This window comes from Bufo bufo, chromosome 8, assembly GCF_905171765.1.
Source record: "Bufo bufo chromosome 8, aBufBuf1.1, whole genome shotgun sequence".
Lineage (NCBI taxonomy): Eukaryota > Metazoa > Chordata > Amphibia > Anura > Bufonidae > Bufo > Bufo bufo.
In genome coordinates this window covers 5070411-5092633 of record NC_053396.1, presented here as the reverse complement: position 1 = coordinate 5092633, position 22223 = coordinate 5070411, and the positions used below count along the sequence as shown (strand labels likewise).

General features: G+C 47.6%; 2 protein-coding genes across 9 annotated transcripts in view; one reads left to right on the top strand and one right to left on the bottom strand.

Annotated features, from left to right (window-relative positions):
- The window catches only part of PLPP7 (phospholipid phosphatase 7 (inactive)), an 18106-nt gene extending 12105 nt beyond the window's left edge, over positions 1-6001 (bottom strand). The window contains exon 1 of the mRNA XM_040442552.1: positions 5383-6001. Coding sequence (XP_040298486.1) covers positions 5383-5824 — 442 coding nt within the window. The 5' untranslated portion in view covers positions 5825-6001. The remainder of the gene's footprint in view (positions 1-5382) is intronic.
- The window catches only part of FAM78A (family with sequence similarity 78 member A), a 27568-nt gene extending 5345 nt beyond the window's left edge, over positions 1-22223 (top strand). The window contains exons 3-6 of one of the 8 annotated variants that reach the window (XR_005780760.1): positions 11643-11902; positions 12864-13347; positions 19547-20667; positions 21114-22223. Coding sequence is in view for 1 of the 8 variants with exons in the window: in XM_040442551.1 (XP_040298485.1) it covers positions 12920-13347; positions 19547-20075 (957 nt within the window). In the remaining 7 variants the exon portion in view is untranslated. Of the gene's footprint in view, positions 1-11642; positions 11903-12863; positions 13348-19546; positions 21033-21113 lie in introns of those variants that run through there. The other 7 variants (XR_005780758.1, XR_005780756.1, XR_005780757.1 and 4 more) reach the window with 7 other exon arrangements.

Sequence of the window (22223 nt, the reverse complement as noted above, 5' to 3'; positions counted from 1 at the left end):
ACTGTTATCTATATACCGTATGGCACTGTTATCTATATACCGTATGGTACTGTTATCAATATACCGTATGGTACTGTTATCAATATACCGTATGGCACTGTTATCAATATACCGTATGGCACTGTTATCTATATACCGTATGGCACTGTTATCAATATACCGTATGGCACTGTTATCTATATACCGTATGGCACTGTTATCTATATACCGTATGGCACTGTTAGCTATATACCGTATGGCACTGTTATCTATATACCGTATGACACTGTTAGCTATATACCGTATGGCACTGTTATCAATATACCGTATGGTACTGTTATCTATATACCGTATGGCACTGTTATCTATATACCGTATGGCACTGTTATCTATATACCGTATGGCACTGTTAGCTATATACCGTATGGCACTGTTAGCTATATACCGTATGGCACTGTTAGCTATATACCGTATGGCACTGTTAGCTATATACCGTATGGCACTGTTAGCTATATACCGTATGGCACTGTTAGCTATATACCGTATGGCACTGTTATCTATATACCGTATGGCACTGTTATCTATATACCGTATGGCACTGTTATCTATATACCGTATGGCACTGTTAGCTATATACCGTATGGCACTGTTAGCTATATACCGTATGGCACTGTTAGCTATATACCGTATGGCACTGTTATGTAGGCACAGTTATGTAGGCACTGTATGGCACTTATGTAGGCACTGTATGGCACTGTTATGTAGGCACTGTATGGCACTGTATGGCACTGTTATGTAGGCACTGTATGGCACCATTATATAGGCACTGTATGGCACCGTTATGTAGACACTGTGTAGCACAGTTATGTAGACACTGTATGGCACTATTATTTAGGCACTGTTATGTAGGCACGGTTATGTAGACACTGTATGGCACTGTTATGTAGGCACTGTATGGCACTATGTTATGTAGGCACTGTATGGCACCATTATATAGGCACTGTATGGCACCGTTATGTAGACACTGTGTAGCACAGTTATGTAGACACTGTATGGCACCATTATTTAGGCACTGTTATGTAGGCACTGTTATGTAGACACTGTGTGGCACTTATGTAGACACTGTATGGCACTGTTAGATAGGCACCGTGTGGCACTGTTATGTAGGCACTGTTATGTAGGTGTATGGCACTATGTTATGTAGGCACTATGTTATGTAGGTGTATGGCACTATGTTATGTAGGCACTGTTATGTAGGCACTGTTATGTAGGTGTATGGCACTATGTTATGTAGGCACTGTATGGCACGGTTATGTAGGCACTGTATGGCATGGTTATGTAGGCACTGTATGGCACGGTTATGTAGACACTGTATGGCACTGTTATGTAGGCACTGTATGGCACTGTTATGTAGGCACTGTATGGCACTATGTTATGTAGGCACTGTTATGTAGGCACGGTTATGTAGGCACTGTATGGCACGGTTATGTAGGCACTGTATGGCACTATGTTATGTAGGCACTGTATGGCACTATGTTATGTAGGCACTGTTATGTAGGCACGGTTATGTAGGCACTGTATGGCACGGTTATGTAGGCACTGTATGGCACTATGTTATGTAGGCACTGTTATGTAGGCACGGTTATGTAGGCACTGTATGGCACTATGTTATGTAGGCACTGTTATGTAGGCACGGTTATGTAGGCACTGTATGGCACTATGTTATGTAGGCACTGTATGGCACCGTTATGTAGACACTGTGTAGCACAGTTATGTAGACACTGTATGGCACCATTATTTAGGCACTGTTATGTAGGCACTGTTATGTAGACACTGTGTGGCACTTATGTAGACACTGTATGGCACTGTTATATAGGCACCGTGTGGCACTGTTATGTAGGCACTGTTATGTAGGTGTATGGCACTGTTATGTAGGCACTGTATGGCACTATGTTATGTAGGCACTGTTATGTAGGTGTATGGCACTATGTTATGTAGACACTGTTATGTAGGCACTGTTATGTAGGTGTATGGCACTATGTTATGTAGGCACGGTTATGTAGGCACTGTATGGCACGGTTATGTAGGCACTGTATGGCACTGTTATGTAGGCACTGTATGGCACTGTTATGTAGGCACTGTATGGCACTATGTTATGTAGGCACTGTATGGCACTATGTTATGTAGGCACTGTATGGCACTATGTTATGTAGGCACTGTATGGCACTATGTTATGTAGGCACGGTTATGTAGGCACTGTATGGCACTATGTTATGTAGGCACTGTTATGTAGGCACGGTTATGTAGGCACTGTATGGCACTATGTTATGTAGGCACTGTATGGCACCGTTATGTAGACACTGTGTAGCACAGTTATGTAGACACTGTATGGCACCATTATTTAGGCACTGTTATGTAGGCACTGTTATGTAGACACTGTGTGGCACTTATGTAGACACTGTATGGCACTGTTATATAGGCACCGTGTGGCACTGTTATGTAGGCACTGTTATGTAGGTGTATGGCACTGTTATGTAGGCACTGTATGGCACTATGTTATGTAGGCACTGTTATGTAGGTGTATGGCACTATGTTATGTAGACACTGTTATGTAGGCACTGTTATGTAGGTGTATGGCACTATGTTATGTAGGCACGGTTATGTAGGCACTGTATGGCACGGTTATGTAGGCACTGTATGGCACTGTTATGTAGGCACTGTATGGCACTGTTATGTAGGCACTGTATGGCACTATGTTATGTAGGCACTGTATGGCACTATGTTATGTAGGCACTGTATGGCACTATGTTATGTAGGCACTGTATGGCACTATGTTATGTAGGCACTGTATGGCACTATGTTATGTAGGCACTGTATGGCACTATGTTATGTAGGCACTGTATGGCACTATGTTATGTAGGCACTGTTATGTAGGTGTATGGCACTATGTTATGTAGACACTGTTATGTAGGCACTGTTATGTAGGTGTATGGCACTATGTTATGTAGGCACGGTTATGTAGGCACTGTATGGCACGGTTATGTAGGCACTGTATGGCACTGTTATGTAGGCACTGTATGGCACTGTTATGTAGGCACTGTATGGCACTATGTTATGTAGGCACTGTATGGCACTATGTTATGTAGGCACTGTATGGCACTATGTTATGTAGGCACTGTATGGCACTATGTTATGTAGGCACTGTATGGCACTATGTTATGTAGGCACTGTATGGCACTATGTTATGTAGGCACTGTATGGCACTATGTTATGTAGGCACTGTATGGCACTATGTTATGTAGGCACTGTATGGCACTATGTTATGTAGGCACTGTATGGCACTATGTTATGTAGGCACTGTATGGCACTGTTATGTAGGCACTGTATGGCACTATGTTATGTAGGCACTGTTATGTAGGCACGGTTATGTAGGCACTGTATGGCACGGTTATGTAGGCACTGTATGGCACTATGTTATGTAGGCACTGTATGGCACTATGTTATGTAGGCACTGTTATGTAGGCACGGTTATGTAGGCACTGTATGGCACGGTTATGTAGGCACTGTATGGCACTATGTTATGTAGGCACTGTTATGTAGGCACGGTTATGTAGGCACTGTATGGCACTATGTTATGTAGGCACTGTTATGTAGGCACGGTTATGTAGGCACTGTATGGCACTATGTTATGTAGGCACTGTATGGCACCGTTATGTAGACACTGTGTAGCACAGTTATGTAGACACTGTATGGCACCATTATTTAGGCACTGTTATGTAGGCACTGTTATGTAGGCACTGTTATGTAGACACTGTGTGGCACTTATGTAGACACTGTATGGCACTGTTATATAGGCACCGTGTGGCACTGTTATGTAGGCACTGTTATGTAGGTGTATGGCACTGTTATGTAGGCACTGTATGGCACTATGTTATGTAGGCACTGTTATGTAGGTGTATGGCACTATGTTATGTAGACACTGTTATGTAGGCACTGTTATGTAGGTGTATGGCACTATGTTATGTAGGCACGGTTATGTAGGCACTGTATGGCACGGTTATGTAGGCACTGTATGGCACTGTTATGTAGGCACTGTATGGCACTGTTATGTAGGCACTGTATGGCACTATGTTATGTAGGCACTGTATGGCACTATGTTATGTAGGCACTGTATGGCACTATGTTATGTAGGCACTGTATGGCACTATGTTATGTAGGCACTGTATGGCACTATGTTATGTAGGCACTGTATGGCACTATGTTATGTAGGCACTGTATGGCACTATGTTATGTAGGCACTGTATGGCACTATGTTATGTAGGCACTGTATGGCACTATGTTATGTAGGCACTGTATGGCACTATGTTATGTAGACACTGTATGGCACTATGTTATGTAGGCACTGTATGGCACTATGTTATATGGGCACTGTAGGGGCCTTCACTGTCTTGATCTCGCCTGACTTAAAGGGGCAGGCCGGGCTCTAGAGATGACTGCCCCCCATGTGATAAGCCCGCTCCAGGCGGCACTACGGCTGCACACAGATCTCATTGCCAGGCTTCTATTCCACTTGGGAATAATCGGAGGCGTCTGGTGGACGCTTATCTCCGTTGCTCCATTAACATCTCATGCTGAGCTAAGGGGCCGCCGCCCGGCCTCCATCACTCCTGTCACAGGTCACGTCTGCACTTCTCGTGTCTTCTCCACTCACATCAAGAGCTGCTTTCAAAAGGATACTGGTCGCCTTTGGAGACCTGCAGCCGCTTAGCTCCACCCCTCTTCTAGACATGTGACCTGACCTGTGAATATTATCTGCGCTCCCCTGATGCCATTCTCTGGATGCAGCTTTGGATGTGACTGGAGAAGAAAACATAATGTGGAGAAGGAAAGCAAAAGGCTGTAAACTGTATAAATCGAAACATGTGGCCTGACGTCGTCACCTGACCCCCTGACCAGCTAGCCTGGGTAACAGGCTGCAACCCCTGTGGCGGCCTTATTGGTTTCCACTCAGCTTCCCCAAAAACAGATATAATCTAGAGATGGCTAAACTGAATTCAGAATGGATCACATGTAGTATAGACTTTCTGTTCCAATTCCGAATTCTTTTTAAGACCTCTGCTTGCTGTCAGTAAATAGGAATAGTCTTATTTACATCCATAAGCTGCACGCCCCTCCTGACCTGATCCTTCTCACAGCTGAGGGTTTGTTACAGTTGTTTCCAGTCTGTGAGCTCCAGACTGATACTTTGTAACAAACTGTCAGGACAGGAGAGAGATTAGTGCTGCTGGGGTGAGAGGATTGTGCAGACTGTAACAAACCCTCAGCTGGGATGTAAACAAAAGGCTCCTTTTCACTGACAGCAAGCAGAGCTACACGAGGAGGCGGCTAAGAGTGAAGTCTTACCCAGCAGCAGGTTCACCAGGACTTCTTGGCCGGCCAGCGTGTTGCTCTTCCACAGGCAGATCACTGTGCCCAGGATCCAGGGGAAGCCGTGGCTGGTTATGCCGATGAGCTTGACCATGGAGCGGGCGCTGCCCCAAGACGAGGTGCTGTGGGCACAGACGCCGAGCCTCTTGGACATGGCGATATCTATGGCGACGAGGGAGTTCCAGGCAATGCCTTTAAAGGACGGGTTGAGCAGCATGCAGTCCTCCTCCGGCAGCTGCTGGCTCTGCCGCCTCTCGCGGGCGCCCTCGCTGGGGTTGCCGTACTGCCCGCTCTGCTTCCTGTTGAAGTTTCTGCCCTCCTGGGGCGATGTACCCGGCTGGTTCAGGGACATGAACTCCGGTCGCGCCAGGACGTTGTTCCGGTCCCGGACTCTGTTCCGTTTCTGGGGGGCTGGCATCTTCACGGGACCCCCAAAGCTGTGGGCACAGTTTTCTTCAAAAGACGGCGGGCACGAGAGAGGCTTTGTTGTAGGGGCGAGGGCGCTGCTCCCTGCCACATGTCCCAAGTTATATTTAGTTGAGGCAGATGCCCCATGTGTTTATCCAGAGTCCTGCCGACGAGCCGTCCAATGGGGAAGGCCGCCCCCTGGAAAGTAACCTGAGGCCTGACGGGGCCCCCTGGCTATTTAAACCCGAGGGCGGAGAGGATTCTGGGATTTGTAGTCACTGGCGGTGCCAACTCCACTTCTCACATGACGTGAGGATGAGCAGAAGCAGCTGCCCGGCTCACAGCGGGGTCACCTCAGTTCAGGGCTTTATCTACAGCTTATTTCTGGGTGACAACCAATATGGCCGCCGGGACGGCTCCCGAAGGGGCTCTTACTCCGCTTTCCAGAGTATATATTGAAGTAGCAGTTCTGGAACCCGGGAAAGTTGGGTTTTATCAGCCGATATCCTATAGACAAGTCATCAATATGTTGGTTCTGGAATAATCCTTTAAAATGTAAGATGACAGCTTAATGATTGTATCCAATAACAACCAGCAGAATAGTGAGTGCAGCTCTGGAGTATAATACAGGATGTAACTCAGGATCAGTACAGGATAAGTAATGTATGTACACAGTGACTTCACCAGCAGAATAGTGAGTGCAGCTCTGGAGTATAATACAGGATGTAACTCAGGATCAGTACAGGATAAGTAATGTATGTACACAGTGACTGCACCAGCAGAATAGTGAGTGCAGCTCTGGGGTATAATACAGGATGTAACTCAGGATCAGTACAGGACAAGTAATGTATGTACACAGTGACTGCACCAGCAGAATAGTGAGTGCAGCTCTGGAGTATAATACAGGATGTAACTCAGGGTCAGTACAGGATAAGTAATGTATGTACACAGTGACTGCACCAGCAGAATAGTGAGTGCAGCTCTGGAGTATAATACAGGATGTAACTCAGGATCAGTACAGGATAAGCAATGTATGTACACAGTGACTGCACCAGCAGAATAGTGAGTGCAGCTCTGGAGTATAATACAGGATGTAACTCAGGATCAGTACAGGATAAGTAATGTATGTAAATAGTGAGTGCAGCTCTGGAGTAAAATACAGTACAGGATAAGTAATGTATGTACACAGTGACTGCACCAGCAGAATAGTGAGTGCAGCTCTGGAGTATAATACATGATGTAGCCCAGGATCAGTACAGGATAAGTAATGTATGTACACAGTGACTGCACCAGCAGAATAGTGAGTGCAGCTCTGGAGTATAATACAGGATGTAGCCCAGGATCGGTACAGGATAAGTAATGTATGTACACAGTGACTGCACCAGCAGAATAGTGAGTGCAGCTCTGGAGTATAATACAGGATGTAACTCAGGATCAGTACAGGATAAGTAATGTATGTACACAGTGACTGCACCAGCAGAATAGTGAGTGCAGCTCTGGAGTATAATACAGGATGTAACTCAGGATCAGTACAGGATAAGTAATGTATGTACACAGTGACTGTACCAGCAGAATAGCGAGTGCAGCTCTGGAGTATAATACAGGATGTAACTCAGGGTCAGTACAGGATAAGTAATGTATGTACACGGTGACTGCACCAGCAGAATAGTGAGTGCAGCTCTGGAGTATAATACAGGATGTAACTCAGGATCAGTACAGGATAAGTAATGTATGTACACAGTGACTGCACCAGCAGAACAGTGAGTGCAGCTCTGTAGTATAATACAGGATGTAACTCAGGGTCAGTACAGGATAAGTAATGTAATGTATGTACACAGTGGCTCCACCAGCAGAATAGTGAGTGCAGCTCTGGAGTATAATACAGGATGTAGCCCGGGATCAGTACAGGATAAGTAATGTATGTACACAGTGACTGCACCAGCAGAATAGTGAGTGCAGCTCTGGAGTATAATGCAGGGTGTAACTCAGGATCAGTACAGGATCAGTAATGTATGTACACAGTGACTGCACCAGCAGAACAGTGAGTGCAGCTCTGGAGTATAATACAGGATGTAACTCGGGGTCAGTACAGGATAAGTAATGTAATGTACACAGTGACTCCACCAGCAGAATAGTGAGTGCAGCTCTGGAGTATAATACAGGATATAACTCAGGATCAGTACAGGATAAGTAATGTATGTACACAGTGACTGCACCAGCAGAATAGTGAGTGCAGCTCTGGAGTATAATACAGGATGTAGCCCGGGATTAGTACAGGTTCTGCTGCACCCAATTCCCCACCTACAGTCCGTCTGATCCCGGCAGTGATATTTCCAGAGCTCGGCGTCTTCCCCCCTCATTTTAATCGCATCGCTCTAATCCACCGGCGATTAAATAAATTCTGCATGTTTTTATAATGCAGTAAATCGGGGATTTACGATCCGCTGCAGACGAGGCTGAGACACTACAATGGTCTCACTACGATCCTGGCGTCCATTACAAGGGGCAGCAATTACGTAATTAACTCCTGCTCCTCCGGTTCCTCCAGGGACGGCCTGGTCCTGACATGATATAATTATAAGGAAGTTGACTGATTCTAATCACGTGTAACTGCATTAGCCGCCATTATCCGATGCACGCAATCAGCGCTGAGCGCAGCGTCGACGTTCAGATTCTATACCGTCAGTTCAACCACAGGAAACTCACTGTGGGTTCATCTTTTCCACTTTTTCCGGAAATATCCTGCTTCCCACAACCTACACGTGACATGTGAGATATAGAACTACGGAGAAGATTTCCCAGAATGCTCTTGTGTCAGCCGTCGGCGGCCATTCTGCGGGCCATGGCATTGATCTTTGGTCACCCGGTCACCCACTCGTTCACGCAGACGCTTCTCCGCTCTTTCCCTCCATGCCCATCACACGTTTTTCTCCCTCATGTGGCTACTTGGATTAGTCCTCTGCTTCAGAGGATTCTTCGTTTTCTCTGCTCCTGGGAAAGCTGGGTGACGACCCATGTGGCCTCCATTACAGCTTCCAGTTGTGGCCCCTGCTTTTCTGGGCTCCAGATCCAGCAGAGAGGGATGGATCACTGCAGAATGAGACACATTTGCCATTCTGGGTCTGGAAAAGCTGGGTGACGAGACATTTCATGACTGAACAGAATATGGCCACCGATGACAAGTGCACAAGGCCCGACGCCCATAAAACGACATTACCCAGGGGCCCCGCTCCCAGCGCCCGTCAGACATCAGCCAGCAGCAGCTGTGCAGGGATTTAGTGCAGCAGCGAGGAGGATGGGGGCTGTCACCAGACAACAGACAGCATGGATGGTGAGGGTTATCTATCAGCAGACTGGTCTCTGAGGATTGGGTCATCCTAGCTCTTGTCCCCTAATACTGCTGGGTGGAGTAGTACCCCGCACTGCAGAGTCCCTCCATGGGAGGATGAGAAGGATGTATGGGCATTAAACCAATTCCTGCAGCTGAGCCCGGAGGATGACTACTCCAGCCTCCTGCAACACAGAAGCTAGATCATGACTACTCCAGCCTTCTTCAGCTGAGACCCCGGATGATGACTACTCCAGCCTTCTTCAGCTGAGACCCCGGATGATGACTACTCCAGCCTTCTTCAGCTGAGACCCCGGATGATGACTACTCCAGCTGCTGAGACCCTGAATGATAACTGTCAGCCAATTACAGCTCAGAGCCTGCAACGGATGATGACTACTTCAGCTGTGGATCAGGATGATGACTACTCCAAATGTGGATCAGGATGATGACTAATTGGCCTCCTTCAGCCGAGACCCTGGATGATGACTACTCCAGCCTCACACAGCTGAGGATCAGGATGGTGACTACTTCAGCCTCACACAGCTGAGGATCAGGATGATGACTACTTCAGCCTCACACAGCTGAGGATCAGGATGATGACTACTTCAGCCTCACACAGCTGAGGATCAGGATGATGACTACTTCAGCCTCACACAGCTGAGGATCAGGATGATGACTACTTCAGCCTCACACAGCTGAGGATCAGGATGATGACTACTCCAGCCTCACACAGCTGAGGATCAGGATGGTGACTACTTCAGCCTCACACAGCTGAGGATCAGGATGATGACTACTTCAGCCTCACACAGCTGAGGATCAGGATGATGACTACTTCAGCCTCACACAGCTGAGGATCAGGATGATGACTACTTCAGCCTCACACAGCTGAGGATCAGGATGATGACTACTTCAGCCTCACACAGCTGAGGATCAGGATGATGACTACTTCAGCCTCACACAGCTGAGGATCAGGATGATGACTACTTCAGCCTCACACAGCTGAGGATCAGGAAGATGACTACTTCAGCCTCACACAGCTGAGGATCAGGATGATGACTACTTCAGCCTCACACAGCTGAGGATCAGGATGATGACTACTTCCGCCTCACACAGCTGAGGATCAGGATGATGACTACTTCAGCCTCACACAGCTGAGGATCAGGTTGGTGACTACTTCAGCCTCACACAGCTGAGGATCAGGATGGTGACTACTTCAGCCTCACACAGCTGAGGATCAGGATGATGACTACTTGAGCCTCACACAGCTGAGGATCAGGATGGTGACTACTTCAGCTGAGGATCAGGATGGTGACTACTTCAGCCTCACACAGCTGAGGATCAGGATGATGACTACTTCAGCCTCACACAGCTGAGGATCAGGATGGTGACTACTTCAGCCTCACACAGCTGAGGATCAGGATGATGACTACTTCCGCCTCACACAGCTGAGGATCAGGATGGTGACTACTTCAGCCTCACACAGCTGAGGATCAGGATGATGACTACTTCAGCCTCACACAGCTGAGGATCAGGATGATGACTACTTCAGCCTCACACAGCTGAGGATCAGGATGATGACTACTTCAGCCTCACACAGCTGAGGATCAGGATGGTGACTACTTCAGCTGAGGATCAGGATGGTGACTACTTCAGCCTCACACAGCTGAGGATCAGGATGATGACTACTTCAGCCTCACACAGCTGAGGATCAGGATGATGACTACTTCAGCCTCACACAGCTGAGGATCAGGATGATGACTACTTCCGCCTCACACAGCTGAGGATCAGGATGATGACTACTTCAGCCTCACACAGCTGAGGATCAGGATGATGACTACTTCTGCCTCACACAGCTGAGGATCAGAATGATGACTACTTCAGCCTCACACAGCTGAGGATCAGGATGATGACTACTTCCGCCTCTTGCATCTGAGACACTGGAAGGGACACTACTCCAATCGATTGCAGCTGGGTGACATCCACAAGACCCTGGAGGTGACTGCGGAGACTGTCGCCCCCTTGTCCAGAGAAGAGACACCCTACCTACCGTACATGGTGAGGAGGGGGCAGGTGCCTGCTGTGGGCCTTCTATGGGCAGAGGCTGCTGCAGCTCCCACCATAGCGGCAGACCATGCGACTGCTGTGGGGCCCAGGGCAAGAGGGGCCCCGTTGGGATCATCTCCTCTTCTACTGGTCAGGACTCTACCCTCTAAAGGAACAACTTTTAGTAAATGAAGCAGTGGAAAAATGGCCCAAGGATCATTGAAAGGGGTTTAGGCAGAAAGCCTCCTGTCCTGTGTGGGGGCCCTGGTTATGGGGCCCTTACTTCTCTGTGCGCTGCAGAGTTCTATGGGGAGACCCCGCTGCAGCTTGCAGACTGTGCAGAGGCTGAATGGTCGTCTCCACTGCAGAGTCCCTCCCAGGGGGAGGAGGAGGGGGAGCCCTATGAGCAGGGTGCTTCTTGTAAAGTTTCCTGTGCTTGTTACAGGGCGGGGAGTTTACAGCGGTGACAATGAGAGACCGTGACAAGGACACGTTGGTGCCAGACTCATCCTGACTGCTGGGAGGATGGCGGGGGGATCCCCACTCACCCCTGCTTGGCATAGCTGGGCATCCCTGCTGTACCCTGCAGTTAACGCTCAGTGCTGCTGCAACACCACAGCCTGCTGACGGGCACCGTGGAGCATGCCAGGCTCCAGAGAAAGTGCCACCTCGAAAGCTGCACCCCCCTCCAGACGCTGCTGCCATCAGACACAGGTAGTTAATATTCCATATTTTATTAATGGCTCCAGTCTCTGCTTGCCCTCCGCCAGCTATACATTTCATCTGCGGCGGCGGCCAGCAGCCCTATGTATTAACCCCTTCAGTATTGCAGATCCTTCCTGAGCGGTGAGGTGGAAATGTTCCCGTCTTCTCTCCCTCTTGGTGCATTATGCTACAGCAGAGGATTGCACTGAAATGCTGAGCCGCGCCGCCAGCAGCAAAGGAAAGGGGTCACATACTAATGCAAGCGACAAAGGCGGGTGCATGGCAAGGGTTAACTGACAACCCCCTTCAGGTCTGCAAGGGTTAATGCAATGCAGTGTATATTTGATGGCATCCCAGGGGTCGGGGGGCAAGGCAGGTGCCCAGGGGCTTGTTGTATCTGATTCTGGGAAAGCTGGGTGCCAGGTGGTCCACAAGCAGACCAGGAATCCGAGTAAGCTGGCGATGTGGTGGCGATAATGGCAGACATGTCGGTTGCCACCCAGCTTTTCCAGAAACGGATAGTTACTGTGACTAAACGTCAGTCTCCGTCGCTCTGCTTGTTGTCTGTGACATGCCGGATTCTCTTTCATTTACAATTCCGTGTGATGGCGGCATATGTTGGGACTACCTGGCGCTGATGTGATGCCGCTTTGATGCCAAACCTGTCACCAGGAATCCTCAGCAATTCTTCCCCCACCCAGGAATATCTGCCACTCTCTCAGTAATGAGGAAAGGCGGATAGATCCAGCATTGGGGTTAGAATGAAGGAATAGAATGCAAGAGTCGCAGTGAAGACTGACAATGGCACAAGCAATCAGTAACTATACAAGTGTGCATTCAGGATAGGCTTAGAGACTTTACACAAAACCCTGACTGTAAACTTCTAGTGTACTTTGTACTTCGGTTCTGCAGCACATCTCTGCTTGCTGTCAGTGAATGAGATTGCATTATGACACATTCTTCGTTGCAGGTACCCAGGAGCACTCCATTAGCGTGCAGCACTGAGATGCTCGCCAGTCCATCTCTATGGATATAACAAAAGAAATCTACCATCTGAACTACAGCCATCGGGACGAGGTGTCGCCCGGCTGCGCCGCGCAGGGATCCGGCTGGAGGAACGCGCAGGTCTTCATGCGTCGTCGGCCCCAGGACTGCCTGAGCCTGCTGGAGATTGCCCTGGTGTTAAATACTATGGGGTGCATCCATAGCCTAAGCTGCAAACCCAAAGTCTTCCGAGAGACTATCGCCGTGCTGGACGTCAAAGCCTCCATCGACTCCACCCCCACCAGCATCGACGAATCCTCCAGCGTCGTCCTCCGATACAGGACCCCACATTTCCGAGCCAGCGCCCAAGTCCTGGTGCCTCCGATTTCTGGGAAAGACTCGTGGAGAGTGGGCTGGATCCAGGCCTGTAACCACATGGAGTTCTACAACCACTACGGGGACCTGGGAATGTAAGTAGCAGCCTCAGTCCAATGGTCCGAATCTTCTGACGGGCGCTCCCTTACGTCTGGCTGGGGTCCAATATGGCCGCCATTACAGGTTGTCCCACATCTGTCCTAAATGACAGGCGAGATGTGAGGGGGTAAGAGGAGCCGGCGTCTGCGATTTAATGGTGCAGACCATGCCGTCCTTCACAAACGGGTGGAGTAGACCTACTATCAGTACAATCTCCTATCCAGGAAGTGACCTTTTATGGCCTACAACTGCTTCCTGTATGTGAATTACAACCTTTCCCTCCAGTCTTGGCAGGATGTGGTCTACAGGCCGGTAACTGCAAAGCGTATCCACCTATGAAGTGACACGTGTCTATAATGATGATGGCTCCACTCAAAACGTGTTGTCAGAAGTGGTGAAAATGTGGGTAAAATTGCCCTTCAATTCCACCAAAGCAATCAGAGATACAAGTAGAAGGGGCGGGGCCGTGACAACTCTGTTCATTTCTAGCTCTCATATGGAGGATGGGGCTTGGAACCCAGTTCCTGGCTGTCAGAGTTTGCTGAAACTTGTGGTTCCACGACCCCCAGGTCACTAGAAGGTTCTTATCATGATTTATAAGCGATAGATATAGGAAACATGACGTGGCGGGATGTGAGCGAGCGCTGGAACTGAATCCTCCGTATCATATTCTCATCATCTCCTCCATCAACATCAGCTGCTTATTCTGGGAATTTTCTTTTGTGTTTTTTTTTGTTCGACCTTCTTAGATGTTGTAAAATATTCATCGTAATCTTCCTGCAGTCGGCGTTTTCAGCGATACTTTAGTTTCTCCTTGAAGGTTTCCTGGTGCGTTCAGCCTTTATTTATGGGGAGATTAAAAAGGACTTCTGTAAAGGAGCGAGGTTGCAGGATGTGTCCTTGTAAGACGTGTCAAAGAAAAGGGCACCGCCATGGGCACGTCACTCAGCCCAGCAACTCTTTATTCCCCTCATGATCCTAGTGTCGCCTCAGCAACCTTGCATTTACCCCATTAAATCAGTATACGCCCCAGTACCTCAGTCTGTGTATACCCGAGTAATTCTCCTAAATCCTAGTAAACTTATCCTGATGCCACTAATCCTATGTAAACCCCACAACTTGTACTCCATGTTCACTAAAACCTATTAAGCCAATATACACCCCAATAACTTCATCGTCGCCCCATTTGGTTTGCATCATGATTCAGCATTGACCTCACATGCTCCCCGCCACCTCCTTCATCACCCTACTAACTAGCTTACACCTAAGACATTGTACCCAATGACTCTCTCCTTCACCCCACTAACTCATATGCCCTATTCTGACCTTCTGCACACCCCAGTAATTCTGCCTTCAGTGCTCTGTATTGATTGTATTCACCCCTCAAATTACTCCATCTCCTTATTTATTTTTTTGCATGAATTTGGTAATTCTGTATGCACCCCAGTGGTTCTGGTGTCACCCACTGCAGGATCTCCTCCTGTACCTTCTCTGTTGTCTCTAAACCAGTGTAAGGTCGTGGTTTGTGGTAGTGTCAGGCCCGGGATATTAGATACCTGGAGATCCGGTTTCCTGCTGGAAATTCCATTCCAGTGGCTTCCTTTCCTGCCTTGATAATTCCAGATTTCAGGGGTCCCCCGCACTTCCCAGCCATTGTATACGTGACATCTATTTTTAAATTTCCAGGACAAGGACATAAAGTGAATATTTTTTTTTTCCCAACTGTATTTTCTTTAGTAGCTGCAGGAGACGCTCAGAGTCACGGTCTGGGCTGAACATCCAGAACCATCTAGGTTTTGTCCGTGTCGGGGGTTATCTGGTGGAAAAGGGCGCTATGCTTTATACCGCTGATGCAGACCTACACGTACAGATCTTATAGGGCCCAATAGCAAAACTTAGTATGAGCCCCCTGCACCTAGTTTCCCACCAGTATATGCAAGTCAATCGCTCCCAGGCCATGCAGAACACGTGCAACGTGACAGGTTTATGATGCGTTTACGTGTTTGTTTGTTTTTATCAAGTAGAAGACATTTTTATTAAATAAAATAGTTATAAGAAAAAGTTACTTTTGTCCTCACCCACTTTATCAGACTTTTTATGTACAGTACAGACCAAAAGTTTGGACGCACCTTCTCATTCAAAGAGTTTTCATTATTTTCATGACTATGAAGGCATCAAAACTATGAATTAACACATGTGGAATTATATACATAACAAACAAGTGTGAAACAACTGAAAATATGTCATATTCTAGGTTCTTCAAAGTAGCCACCTTTTGCTTTGATTACTGCTTTGCACACTCTTGGCATTCTCTTGATGAGCTTCAAGAGGTAGTCCCCTGAAATGGTCTTCCAACAGTCTTGAAGGAGTTCCCAGAGATGCTTAGCACTTGTTGGCCCTTTTGCCTTCACTCTGCGGTCCAGCTCACCCCAAACCATCTCGATTGGGTTCAGGTCCGGTGACTGTGGAGGCCAGGTCATCTGGCGCAGCACCCCATCACTCTCCTTCATGGTCAAATAGCCCTTACTTTCAAAGTTTTCCCAATTTTTCGGCTGACTGACTGACCTTCATTTCTTAAAGTAATGATGGCCACTCGTTTTTCTTTACTTAGCTGCTTTTTTCTTGCCATAATACAAATTCTAACAGTCTATTCAGTAGGACTATCAGCTGTGTATCCACCTGACTTCTCCTCAACGCCACTGATGGTCCCAACCCCATTTATAAGGCAAGAAATCCCACTTATTAAAGCTGACAGGGCACACCTGTGAAGTGAAGACCATTTCAGGGGACTACCTCTTGAAGCTCATCAAGAGAATGCCAAGAGTGTGCAAAGCAGTAATCAAAGCAAAAGGTGGCTACTTTGAAGAACCTAGAATATGACATATTTTCAGTTGTTTCACGCTTGTTTGTTATGTATATAATTCCACATGTGTTAATTCATAGTTTTGATGCCTTCAGTGTGAATCTACAATTTTCATAGTCATGAAAATAAAGAAAACTCTTTGAATGAGAAGGTGTGTCCAAACTTTTGGTCTGTACTGTGGGTGTTTCAAATATATGGTGCTCATTCTGAAGAACATTTTTCTCAATGTGTTTACACCAGAAAATTGGAAAAAATACATTGATAAATCTCCTGCTTCTCTTCTATTACAAAGTTATCTGGCTGCCTACAGCCACCACTAGGGGGAGCTCAGTGAATAGAAATGAATACAACTACCATGGAAGCTGTAAGAATCTCTTTGAATTGAGTTCCCCATAGTGGCGACTGTGTGAAAGTGCAGTGTTCTCACAGGGGGAGTAGTAGAAAAAGTTCCTCGCCGGGCCCCCCCTCCCTCCGGGCCCCATAGCAATCGTATGGTCTGCTTCTATTGCAGATACGGCAGTGCGTGCACCGTTTCTTAACATCTTCTATACTGAAATATGATTGTTTGAGGTTACAGGCCCAATGCCTGAGGATGCACTACTGAGGCTCTGGTGAGAACTTGTGTTCATCTGAACTAATGAGACCTTGAGTAGATCAAAATCAATATCCAGAACTACATCCTACCTGAGCAGCGACATCAGTGTCATTGGTGATTTGGACATGTTGTCATCAGAATCTCTCAGTAGTGCAGCCTCCTGAAATGTGCAGTTTTAGACATCTCCTTGTGTGGTCTTCTGTCCAGAGTAGGACATCAGCCTCATATCCTCACCGTGCGGACCACAGAGCCCGGCCATCCTATTCTCTTGCCACCTGCATGCCTATTCTCCCTCCTTACTGACTCCATTCATACCCCCCTGCATTTACCGCAGCTGCTGACTCTTCCGCTCAAAGATCCTGTTGTCATTCTCCTCAAGTTATTTTTCTTAGAAGATCTGTCTGTCTGCGGAAGTGTCCTAGATGCAACCGAGCACAGGAAGACCGGTCGGGGGAGAGGAAAAGCAGCAGAATACAATCCCCTGCAATGAACAGAGTCTGCCTTTGAAACAGCAGGAAGTGCACAAAAAGATAAAGCAAACATGTCAGCGATCTGATGAAGAAGATGGCCCTAATGTGAGAGCCGTCTGATAAAGAAGATGGCCCTAATGTGAGAGCCGTCTGATAAAGAAGATGGCCCTAATGTGAGAGCCTTCTGATGAAGAAGATGGCCCTGATGTGAGAGCCTTCTGATAAAGAAGATGGCCCTGGTGTTAGACCGGTCTGATGAAGAAGATGGCCCTGGTGTTAGACCGGTCTGATGAAGATGGCCCTGGTATTAGACCGGTCTGATGAAGAAGATGGCCCTGGTGTTAGACCGGTCTGATGATGAAGATGGCCCTGATGTGAGAGCCGTCTAAGGAAGAAGGTGGCCCTGATGTGAGAGCCATCTGATGAAGAAGATGGCCCTGGTGTTAGACCGGTCTGATGAAGAAGATGGCCCTGGTGTTAGACCGGTCTGATGAAGATGGCCCTGGTATTAGACCGGTCTGATGAAGAAGATGGCCCTTATGTTAGACCGGTCTGATGAAGAAGATGGCCCTGGTGTTAGACCGGTCTGATGAAGAAGATGGCCCTGGTTTTAGACCGGTCTGATGAAGAAGATGGCCCTGGTTTTAGACCGGTCTGATGAAGAAGATGGCCCTGGTGTTAGACCGGTCTGATGATGAAGATGGCCCTGATGTGAGAGCCGTCTAAGGAAGAAGGTGGCCCTGATGTGAGAGCCATCTGATGAAGAAGATGGCCCTGGTGTTAGACCGGTCTGATGAAGAAGATGGCCCTGGTTTTAGACCGGTCTGATGAAGAAGATGGCCCTGGTGTTAGACCGGTCTGATGAAGAAGATGGCCCTGGTGTTAGACCGGTCTGATGAAGAAGATGGCCCTGGTGTTAGACCGGTCTGATGAAGAAGATGGCCCTGGTGTTAGACCGGTCTGATGAAGAAGATGGCCCTGGTGTTAGACCGGTCTGATGAAGAAGATGGCCCTGGTGTTAGACCGGTCTGATGATGAAGATGGCCCTGATGTGAGAGCCGTCTAAGGAAGAAGATGGCCCTGGTGTTAGACCGGTCTGATGAAGAAGATGGCCCTGGTGTTAGACCGGTCTGATGAAGAAGATGGCCCTGGTGTTAGACCGGTCTGATGAAGAAGATGGCCCTGGTGTTAGACCGGTCTGACGAAGAAGATGGCCCTGATGTGAGGACCGGTCTGACGAAGAAGATGGCCCTGATGTGAGAGCGGTCTGACGAAGAAGATGGCCCTGATGTGAGAGCCGTCTGACGAAGAAGATGGCCCTGGTGTGATAGCGATTTGATCAAAGATATGGTCCTAATGAGAGTACACTGGCAAGACAAAAACTGTGCCCTCTCAATCGACCTTGAGGAAAGGGGTGTTTCACTAGCTCAGATACCTGTCCAGTGTCTGGTGTAAAGATGACACTTTTACATACACTGAACAAGTAGGGGATGCTCGAAGGTTCACTTACAATATACATGCTAAAAACCTTGGCCTATCCCAATCTGTTGTATGAGGACATGCATTCCAATCAGATTTTCATTGGGATCAGCGGCATCTTTGGCCCCTGCGCACGGTTCACATGGCTGACATTTAATGATCCAAAATCCTGATTGTCTGGCTATGACGGGTGGAGAGTCGAGCAGCAGCTCAGGCAGTGACCTCTACCAGTCTGTGCCCAGGTCAGGTGGTCTGTTTTTTTTGTTTTTTAGCTTCTGTTGCAGAATTTTTTATGTTTATCTTTTTACTGTTGATTTTTCAAAATTTCTTTTGACCAAAATCGAGAAGTACAAATTTTTCCGTTTTACTTCTCTTTTAGTTTCCACTTCTGTTTTTGGTTAAGACAGTGAAAACTGCATGAAAATGTATGAATTGGGTCAAAATGAGTGAATGAAGGAAGGATTGTTACAATGCATGTGTGCTGCTGATGTATTGAGCTCACAGAGGATTGTCTGCACTGATACATTGTAACAAACTATCAGAACAGGAGAGGTGTGTGCCACTGATGTATTCAGCTCACAGAGGACCCTTTAGACTGGATATAGTTTCTAACAAATCCTTAAGTTTTAGAAGTATTAGGCCAGGGACAAAAATAAGAATGGTCTCATTCACTGACAGCTAGTAGACGTGTTGAAAAATGGTGAAGAACTGGAACACAAGGTACATTAGAACCTTGCAGGGTCCATCTATGGTTACGTCTCCTCACATGTGGATTTCTTTTTCTTCAGGTCTAGTTGGGAACTTCCGGATCTCCTGAGTGGCAAGATCCCCGCCATCAGTGACTCAGATGGCGTCAACTACCCCTGGTATGGCAATACCACCGAGACCTGCACTGTTACCGGCCCCACCAAGCGGGACACCAAGTTTACCGTCAGTATGAATGACAACTTCTACCCGAGCGTGACGTGGGCAGTGCCTGTCAGCGCTTCCAATGTGCCTATGTTGACTGGCATCCAGAGGGACCAAAGTTTTACCACTTGGCTGGTGGCCATCAACCTGTCCAGCGGTGACCTGGTCATCCTGCACACCATCAAGTGGAGGATGAAACTGGAGATCGAGGTCAAGCCGACCTTACCGCTGGGACAACGAGCCAAACTACAGGAACCTTTTGCACAGGAACAGCCACGAGTCCTCAACAAGAACGAGCCCGTACCTCCCAGCGCTCTTGTGAAACCAAATGCCAACGATGCCCAGGTGCTTATGTGGAGGCCTAAGAACAAACCAGCCGTGGTCGTGATACCCCCAAAAAGGCGGTGAACCCAGCAAACCAGGCAATAGCTGCTAAGTAAATAGACCTAACAACCAAAATCCTCGCCCAAGGTCCTGCTGTTATTTTGTGCAGTTCTCAGGGCATCACTGTGGTATTTTATGCTGGTGGACCTTGGTTTGGGACACGATGACACTGAAGGTGGTAGTTTCTGTAGACCCTCCACCAGCTTTTATCGGGCGCCCGGACTGCCCGCTGCACTGCTCCATGTCAGGTTGGACGTAGAGTCCATTCTTTCCCATGACGCATGAAGCTCGAGATGTTCTCCGTACTTCATTCTCATGTGATATTTATGACTTTTTTTTCCCCCCACAAATGTTGTTCTCATCGTCAAGAAGTTGCCAAAAGATCCTCAGCTCCCTCAACCCCCTAAGAGGCACTGTTCTTGTCTGCCTTTCATAAAGATGGAGGACTTTGGAGTAGACCTTAGTGAAGCTGAGCAATGGGTGGAGACCTTGATGAACCTCAGGTATTGGAGTAAGCTTTAGTGTAGCTATAGTATGAGGTGGGCTTTATTGAAGCCGAGGTATGAGGTGGGCTTTACTTAAGCTGAGGTATGAGGTGGGCTTTATTAAAGCTGAGGTATGAGGTGGGCTTTACTGAAGCTGAGGTATGAGGTGGGCTTTAGTGTAGCTATAGTATGAGGTGGGCTTTATTAAAGGCGAGGTATGAGTTGGGTTTTACTAAAGCAGAGGTATGAGGTGGGCTTTATTAGAGCCGAGGTATGAGGTGGGTTTTACTGAAGCAGAAGTATGAGGTAGGCTTTATTAAAGCCGAGGTATGAGTTGGGCTTTACTGAAGCAGAGGTATGAGGTGGGCTTTATTAGAGCCGAGGTATGAGGTGGGTTTTACTGAAGCAGAAGTATGAGGTGGGCTTTATTAGAGCCGAGGTATGAGGTGGGTTTTACTGAAGCAGAAGTATGAGGTGGGCTTTAATAAAGCCCAGCTCATACCTCTGTTCATTAAAGCCTACCTCATACCTCAGCTTGAATAAAGTCAAGGTATGGGGTGGGCTTTATTGAGCTGAGGTATGAGGTTTGTAGTGCGGCATGGCTGATGGAATGCTGTTGATAGGCCAATCTCAGGGGTAATCTAGTCCATAGATAGCAGGGGGATGGGCGAGCATTGCAGGGCATTGCTTCCATGTCCCTTTTACTTGATGCAGCTGCTTATTTATTTTTTGAGAATTATGGTACAAATGATAACACATGAGGCGCTGCCATGTCAGGAGAGCATCCCAGGGCGGCCATCAGGGTGGTACTGGCGGTACTGCAGTCAGGGGCCCGGACTGATCGGTGACATTGGCAGCCTCATGAATATTCACTTCTGTGCAGTATTAGTAAAGCAGCATCTCTGGCTTCCGATGGTTGGGGGCCCTTCCCCAGCACATAGATGTTTTACTAAAGAAACAAATTGACAGACGCTCTGTGCAGCAGGCAGAAGACTCACCATCACCCTATAGACCTGCCATTCTGAGGAGATAGTATTTTTTTGTGCTTAAGGAGCTGTTTTCTTCAGACATAATATTAAATAAATAGTATATTACTGAAATGGAGAAAACTTACGGCATTTTTATTTACACTGTTTACCCATCACCATAAATAACGTGTTCACAAAACGGTAGAAGTTAACAAAAATGTATTCATTTCCTGTAGCCCGTAGGCAGCACAGTCACGAATGGGTTAAAGTCCTCTGGGTACAACTAGACAGAGACAGGTTAATAAACAGCAGTCCAATCGCCACGGCCCCTATAAACCTCAGCAGGAGGAAGGCGCCGGTGTCCTTCAGTTGTGCCGCCTACGGACTGCAGGAAATCACAATTTCAGGTAAATACATTTTCGTTTTCCTGGATGTCCTACGGCAGCACGGTCACGAATGGGACTTATTAAGCAGTGTATGTTGTGAGGATGCCCAGCTGGTGATCTATGGCGAAGATGGTGACCAGTGGTACGTGCCCCAGATCAGCCCAGTGTGCAGAGGGACTGATGAAACTGGTAGCATTTCTCAACAGATCCCCTGAGCTGGTGGCATTACTTGTTCTCTGGCCCTTATTGTGTCCTTGATGCTGAAGAAACAGGGTCTCCGATGTTCTGAAGGGAACTGTCCTTTCCATATATATTAAAGGGTTTGTCCCACCA